Source organism: Perognathus longimembris, chromosome 2 (genome assembly GCF_023159225.1).
Source record: "Perognathus longimembris pacificus isolate PPM17 chromosome 2, ASM2315922v1, whole genome shotgun sequence".
NCBI lineage: Eukaryota > Metazoa > Chordata > Mammalia > Rodentia > Heteromyidae > Perognathus > Perognathus longimembris.
This window is the reverse complement of record NC_063162.1, coordinates 58,658,364-58,665,863: the sequence shown is the minus strand read 5'-3', so window position 1 is coordinate 58,665,863 and position 7,500 is coordinate 58,658,364. Positions and strand designations below refer to the sequence as shown.

The 7,500-nt window shown below is 54.4% G+C and overlaps 1 protein-coding gene across 1 annotated transcript; it reads right to left on the bottom strand.

Moving 5' to 3' along the window:
- Positions 1-863: 863 nt before the first annotated feature.
- Positions 864-6,932, bottom strand: Sncg (synuclein gamma). The gene is made up of 5 exons (XM_048339201.1): positions 6,702-6,932; positions 5,886-5,927; positions 5,300-5,427; positions 1,312-1,380; positions 864-1,126 (listed from the first exon to the last, which is right to left on the bottom strand). The coding sequence occupies exons 1-5, from the start codon at positions 6,820-6,822 to the stop codon at positions 1,106-1,108; spliced, it is 381 nt and encodes a 126-aa protein (XP_048195158.1). The 5' UTR covers positions 6,823-6,932; the 3' UTR covers positions 864-1,105.
- Between the last annotated feature and the right edge of the window lie 568 nt (positions 6,933-7,500).

The following is a 7,500-nucleotide window of genomic DNA, read 5'->3' as shown; positions in this document are numbered from 1 at the left end:
GGCAAGGCCCCTTAGCTTTTTCACTCAAGGATGGTGCTCTACCACCTGAGCCATACCTCCACTTCTGGCTTTTGCTGGTTAACTGGAGCTAAGAATCTCATGGACTTTCCTAACTGGGCTGGCTTTGAACTGAGATCTTCACATCTCAGCCTCTTGAGTAGCTGGGATTACCACCAGCACTGATGTTGTCATGTTCTACCACCCCAACAGGCTTCCAGGACCAGGAATGAAAGGCCAACCTGTGAGAAGTAGAAGGCACAGGGCCATGACCTCGTCTCTGCTGGGGTGGAGATTCCCTGTGCTGCTATGGGTTGAGGCTTTGCCATCTTTGCAAGTTACTGCCTGCTTTAGGGAGGATGTCCTGGTCCCAAAAATGTTATCAGAGTAGAGGATGCACACAGCTTCCTCACCCTGAGTGGGGTCCACCACAAAGGGTAGCCAAGATCAAACCTGGGGACAAGCTAGGTGCCAATGGCTCAAACCTGTCATTGCTCAGGAGGCTGAGCTCTGAGAATCACCCTTAGAAGCCAACCTGGGCTGTTATCTCCATTTAACCACCAGAAAAGCAAAAGTGGAAGTGGAAGGCACTAGCCTTGAGTGAAAAAGCATAGAAACAGCAGTCAGGCCCTGGGTTTAGGCCTCGGTATACACACACACACACACACACACACACACACACACACACACACACACACACACACACACACACACACCCTGAAGACCTACAGGCCCGCACTGCTCCTATGCGCATTCACTGGTGGGCTCATCCCTGGCACGGGCTGAGCCTGTTCCTTCCTGTTCCTAGGAGGGACACGAAACCCAGGCAGCTTTGCAAGCAACAATGCAGCAGACAAGAAGCATGGTTGGAGGTTGGAGCTCAAGTTTTATTTGAAATGACTTTGAAAAGGGAATGGAAGTCCACAGCAGCCTGCGGTCTGTGGGGTCAGAAGGATAGGGGAGGCGGGCCAGTGGGTAGTGGAGTCACAGGGCAGTGGGAGCAAGGCCTGCTGGGCACTCCCCACTGGGCACTCCTTAGCTGTGTGGGGTGGGTGCTAAGGCAGAGGGGTGTGTCTGGGAGGAGTCTCCACATCCGACTAGCAGCCTTCTAGTCTCTGCCACTCTTGACCTGGAATAAAGAATGACCCTCACAGCCCCCTCCAGTCCCCCAACCCTCGGCGGCTGTCCTGGAAGATTGCATCCTCAGGCCAAGGCTGGCTCTGCTTGTAAGTCCCTCACATTGGGGCTCTGAGAGGGATGCAAGATCCCCATCAAGGAGCCCCTGCTGTGTCCTGGGGATCCCCAGCTCCTTACCTCCTCACCCACCTCTTCCTCTTTGGCTGCCTGGTCCTCCTGTGGGGGGGTTGGTTGCTCCAAGTCCTCCTGCAGGGGACAAAATGGGCATGAGGCTGAGAGGAGGATGCACCAGGGCCTTGTCTACCCTGGCTCACAGGTGGGCAGAGGTGCTGCTCTGCTTGGAGAGACTACAGGTGTGTGAGGTCATGGCTGGAGCAATCTCATGGTTCCAGGCCTTCTTGGGGCACCAAATACCCACCCCCCACACACATACACACAGATCTCAAGCAATGAGTACTGTCTCGGTCCCTTGATGAGGAAGCCTGGGGTGTGTGGGGTGATGGTAAGTGTAGGAGAGGAGGTGGGCAGAGGCCCCAGAATCAATATAATCCTAGGTGCAGGGCTGCATCATCATCTTTCACTGGACCTTGAGGCTGGAGAGAAGAGACATTTACCCCAGTGCCTCAGGGTTACAGTAGAAGTACTTGCTGGCATCAGGTCCAGCCTGCTCCAGGATCCCCTCTGGTTTCTCCTCCCTGCCTGCCTCCCTCCCTTCCTCCCTCCCTCCTTTCTATCTTTCTTTTTTCTTCTTGGTTGGTTGTGGGGCTTGAACTCAGGGTCTGGGTGCTGTCCCTGAGCTCCTTTACTGAAGCCTAGCACTCTATCACTTTTTTTTTTTTTTTCTTGCCAGTTCTGGGCCTTGGACTCAGGGCCTGAGCACTGTCCCTGGCTTCCTTTTGCTCAAGGGTAGCACTCTGTCACCTGAGCCACATCACCCCTTCTGGTCATTTTCTATATATGCAGTGCTGGGGAATTGAACCCAGGGTTTCATGTATAGGAGGCAAGCACTGTTGCCACTAGGCCATACTCCCAGCCCAGCACTCTATCACTTTGAGCCATAGAACCACTTCCGGGTTTTGAGTGGTTAATTGGAGATAAGAGTCTTAAGGGGACTTTTCTGCTCTGGCTGGCTTTGAACTGTGATCCTCAGGTCAGCCTCTTGAGTAGTTAGGATTACAGGTATGAGCCACCAGGGCTCCATTTCTCTCTGGTTTCTTGTATCTCAGGTTCCTCTCCTGCATCCTGAATGAACTCTGAGCTGACTAGATTGTGTGTGTGTGTGTGTGTGTGTGTGTGTGTGTGTGTGTGTGTGTGTGTGTGCTTGGGGTTGATCTCAAGGCCTGGGATCTATCCCTTAGCATTTATTTTTTTTTGTTTAATTTTTAAATTGTTTTTGTAGAGGTATGAAAAGGTCACAGTTACACAAGTCAGGTAAAGAGTACATTTTTTTTCTGGACATTGTCACCCCTTCCCTCACTCTTTCCCTTAGCATTTTTTTTTTCTCAAAGCTGAAGCTCTAGTTAAGCTACAGCTCCACTTTGGTTGTCAATTGGAGGTAAGATTCTCAAGGAATTTTCTACGTGCCCAGCCTCCAGGACCCTTCTAGCCTTGGATGGAAGTGGGCATAAAGGGGTGGGCCAGGCTCTAGGCGAAGGGCAAGTCCTGCTGCACCTCAAGGCTAGCACAGGAATCCTATGGCATAAGTGGCAGGGTAGCTGGTGTATTCCTCCTCTCTTCACTGGGGACTGCTTTGAGATATCACTAGAAAAGTCTCCCTTGGGACAAGGTTTACCAGCCTTACTCCCAGATCCTCAAACAGGGGGTGCCTGACATCATCCCTGGGGCCTCTTTTAGTCATTTAGCTGGAGAGCAGTCTTCCTGGGGAGCAAATGGGTTCTGCCAGGGTGATGAGGTGATGCTGGTGGTGGTGATGATGTTAATGGTAATTTGCTGGGTGCTTGCTAAGTGCCAAGCAGAACTGCTTCCTATGACCCATTTCTTTGTCATCTCCCAAGCTGGGTGCTGGTGGCTCACACCTGTAATCCTAGCTATTCAGGAGGCTGAGATCTGAGGTTTGTGGTTCAGAGATAGCCCAGACAAGAAAGACTGTAAGACTCTTGTCTCCAATTAACCATCAGAAAACCAGAAGTGGGGCTGTGCCTCAAAGTGGTAGAGAACTAGCCTTGAGAACAAAAGCTCAAGGACAGCACCCAGGTCCTGAATTTGAGCCCCATGACCAACAAAAAGAAAAAAAAAAGATAAAGAATGGAGATCCACAGAGGTTACACAGCTTTTCAAAGTCACACACTAGGAAGGCGCAGGGCTAGGAATGAATAGAGAGGGGGCAGTGCTCACCCCAATGACAGGACATTCTGTCCTGGCCTCAAAAGCAGTTACCCAGTGACACCCTCCAAGTGTCCCCTATCCTTGTACCCACCCTTTCTGAGAGCAGGGACCATAGCGCTGGTTATGATGGACCTTCAGATACCACCTGTGGCAGGGGTAGGGGCTGGAGATAGTCAGCTCTCACCCACTTCCAGGTTAGAGTCCTCACTCTCTGACACCACCTGCATCACTGTCTCAGAGCCCAGCCCGCGAGCTGGGTCAGCAGGGACCTCCGCGCTCACATGGATGCATTAGCCAAGTCCAGGGGGCACATTGGCAAATCTCTGGGCCTTCCTTTCCACGTCCTATCTCCTGGGATTTTGGTGCACATTAGATGGTTTCATAAGTGTGCAATGCTTAGAACAGAGTTTGCTCTTTATAAGTTTGCAAGTGTAGCGACAGCTCATGCAGCAGGCTCCTCGTCCTAGATTATCCCCCAAAATGCTCTTTTTGTTTTTGGCTGGTCATAGGACTTGAACTCAGGGACTGGAGTGCTGTACTTGAGCTTTTCTGCTCAAAGCCAGCACTCTACTGTTGGGGATTCATCTTGGCCTTAAGAGGGGAAGGGCGAGGAGAGCGCTCCCAAGATGCCGCCCTTCCCCCAGCCCTGGGGCAGTGTGGAAGTGAGCCACACCTATCTCCTTCAGGGTCCGGAACCAGAAGGGGTAGCTTTGAGACCATCCCCCACCTTGCGCCAGCGAGCATGTGTGCTCCCTTTTTGGTGGGCTTTGCCCACAGGGCGGTACTATGGGAAGTGACATTAGCCCATGAGGGAGGTCCTTGGGAGCTGCTTTTGGATGGACAAGCTCGCCAGCCTATCGCCAGCTCATGCTCAATCCTTGTCATCACTACTATATTACTGTGAGCCCCTCCCGATTAAATTGGATTGCTCTCCGAAGCGTCTCCGATATCCGTCTGCACCTGGCTTCCTTGGTGGGTAAGGAGGGAGGAAAAGGGGATCTCGTTCGGCCACGTGCACCTTAGGCTAGCCCGTGTCCCTTCACTCCACCTTGGCCACCTGCTGGTCAGGTGCCCAGGGGAGAGGGTGAAAAGGGGAGCACTGATAAGGGAGTAAGCTTAGCATCCCCGCACCAGGGGAGGTAAATCTAGCCCAGCACTCTACCACTTTGATTTTCTGGTGGTTAATTCAGGACTTTGCTGCTCAGGCTGGTTTCAAACCACGATCCTCAGATCTCAGCCTTCTGAGTAGCTAGGACTATGGGTGTGAGCCACCAATGCCCAGGAACAATAAGTGCTCTTATTTACACACTCATGCACCATACACACACGCATTGCACAAACACATGCATACAGGCACACCTGTGTGCTCACACACTCGCGTGCTCATACACAAAAGCTGCAACAGAGGATGGGGCTGGAGCCCTCGACACTTTTCCACCACCAGGGGGCACTGCTCCAGGAGAAGGCAGCCAGCTGGCCTGGATCAGGGATGGCAGTGATGACTAGGCAGCTCTGGCCTGGTGTGCACTGCCTGGGGGTACTTGTCACCAGGTGGGGACCACCAAAACATGGGGATATTTTCTGTACTGAGAGCCATGGAGCATAGTTGGTATGAGCCTCACCTTCCTTGTCTATAAAATGGCTCTGAAATCCCCACTCAAAGGCTAACCCCTACACACACACACACACACACACACACACACACACACACACACACACGATGTGCGCATGCGTAAAACCAGTGCCCGAGTTTCTGTGCCCACGTGTCTGGGCTGTCTCGTGCAGCAGGCCTGGGGGGAGCATGAGCCCCTCATCTTACCTTGCGTACCACCCCAGTGGTGACCACGATGTTCTCTGCTTCCTCTACGGTCTTGGTGGCCACTGTGTTGACGCTGGTGACCACGGCCTCGCTGACCACATTGGCCTGTTCCTTGGTCTTCTCGGCAACTGTGGGAGAACTCTGGTTGCCCCCTCTGCCTGGCCAGCAGCACTCAGGCAGAGTTCTTTCTACTCCACAGCTATGGCTCCTCCATGCTGGGCCCCTGTTCACAAAGCCCACCAGAGGGCGCCTAGGGACAGGACCTGGCTCCACCCATGGAGGGGACCAAGAGCACCGTGGGGACACACTGGGCTCTCTGGAAGCCCAGCCCCCAATCTCTACCCCCATCCCAGTCTACTCACCACTGCCCTTAGTAGGATGCAAGCATGCATGTCTCCAGGTGAGTGGTTCTGGCTCTCCTTAAGACCCTCCCCTGCCCACTTCCTGACTGTAGGGTGGCTTGGCTGTTGATCAAGGGACCCAGAGCCACACCCCTGTCTCACTTTAGGGGCTGCAGTGGTCGGGGTCCATGTAGGGAGTAAAGGCATGCAGTAGAAGGAGTGTTCTATACTTGGGGGTGCCTTACCTGAGGTCACACTCTGCACCACGTTCTCCTTGGTCTTGGCTCCTGGAGAGGAAATGGAGGCGTCAGGGCACATCTATCCCAGAGCAGCTGGGCCAGCTGGGGGGACAGATAGCGCTAGGGATGACAACCCCTTCAAAGAGCCACTTCCTGCTGGTTTGGGAGGATGGGAACGGATAGGAACGAGACGGGACAGGATGAAGAGGGGGGACAAAGGAGCCCAAGGCTCAGGGTGGGGAGGGGATCCTGGTGAAGCATGGACAAGACTCTGCCTGGGTGTGGCTTGGGTCTGGGGCTCGGCAGCAGAACAATGCAGAGCTGCCCCCCTTCGGACGGAGTCCAGGAAGGGAGACTTTGGTAGATTGGACACTGAACCCCAATCTCTCTGGTGAGGTCAGGAACCTGGGGCCTAGCCTGGCTACAGCAGCTCCTATGATAGAGGGTGTGGTCTCCTTGAATACCAGGCTTCTCACAGTTGCAGGGTCTGGAGGCTCAGAGACCCCAAGGGCAGGCTTGTGAGTGCTTTGTGCACTTACGGCAAAGCGGTCGGCTGTGTCTGCAGTATGAGTGGCTCTTTGGGACACTGATCCTGTCCTAGAAACCTGGGGTCCCCGAGGAAGCCAGAGGCAAGCAGACAGTGGATATTACAGGACCTGGGGGCCAGACTTCAACAGCCAGGTCTCCCCTCTGTCTGCATGCCTGCCTGGGGTGGAGGAGAGAAGTAGGGGCCAGGGAGCTGGTATCCTGCTCACCCTCTTTGCTCCCCCCACCCCCCCACCCCCGTGCTCCAGCCCCCTTGCCCCGCCCTGCTACACTCACCCACATACATGACTCCCTCCTTGGTCTTCTCGGCTGCCTCCGTCACCCCCTGCTTAGTCTTTTCCACAGCACCCACCACGCCCTCCTTGGCAATGGAGAAGCCCTTCTTGAAGACGTCCATGGTGGGAGTGAAGATGGGGCTGGACACTCCCGTGAGCTTCAGGCTGGGCCGGGCAGAGTCCTGCTGCAGATCTGGCCCTGCCTCTGCCTCTTATTGACGTAGATGAAATATTGATGCTGTGGTGGCTGCTGGGAGCCCAGCCAGCGTCGGGCAGGGCGGGGGCGGGGAGGGCAGGAGGGAGGCCTTCCCTCGAGGGGGGCAGCAAGGAGCAAAGCCCAGGGCCCCTGCTGGCTTCAACCTGCCCTGCTGACCTTGTTCTCCCATGGGGTTATGAATGATAGAACACATGGCAATCCATCGCTGCCCTGCTTGTCCCCAGGCAGCCCTGACTGCATGCATCAGGCCCGGGTTGTATGCCTGGGCAGAGCAGGTGGACATCTCAGCCTGTGCCCCAGTGTCTCACCTAGGGTAGGGGTGAGAGTCATGCCAGACTGTCCAGTGAGAATGATCAACCTCTCAGGCAAGCCTGTCCTGTCCAATTTACCTACCCTCCCCCCAGCATCCTGGTACCCCTGAACTTGGGAAACAGAGAAGTTGTGGGGAGAGTACATAAAGGGCTTCCCCATATCCTGGGTTTGGCTGCTTTGCTGTGTGACTCAAGATGGTTCTTTCCTTCTCTGCTCTTCTCTATTCCACACAACCCCAGATTCTTCTCTGGTTCTTTCCTCCACCCACCTG

What these genes read in the sequence shown, in the direction of transcription:
- Sncg (XM_048339201.1), bottom strand. Translation starts at nt 6,822, where the DNA reads ATGGACGTCTTCAAGAAGGGCTTCTCCATTGCCAAGGAGGGCGTGGTG. An exon ending in GGAGGGAGTCATGTATGTGG is followed by an intron (nt 5,928 to 6,701) that starts GTGAGTGTAGCA and finishes TTTCCTCTCCAG; the next exon opens with GAGCCAAGACCAAGGAGAAC. An exon ending in GGTGCAGAGTGTGACCTCAG is followed by an intron (nt 5,428 to 5,885) that starts GTAAGGCACCCC and finishes GTTCTCCCACAG; the next exon opens with TTGCCGAGAAGACCAAGGAA.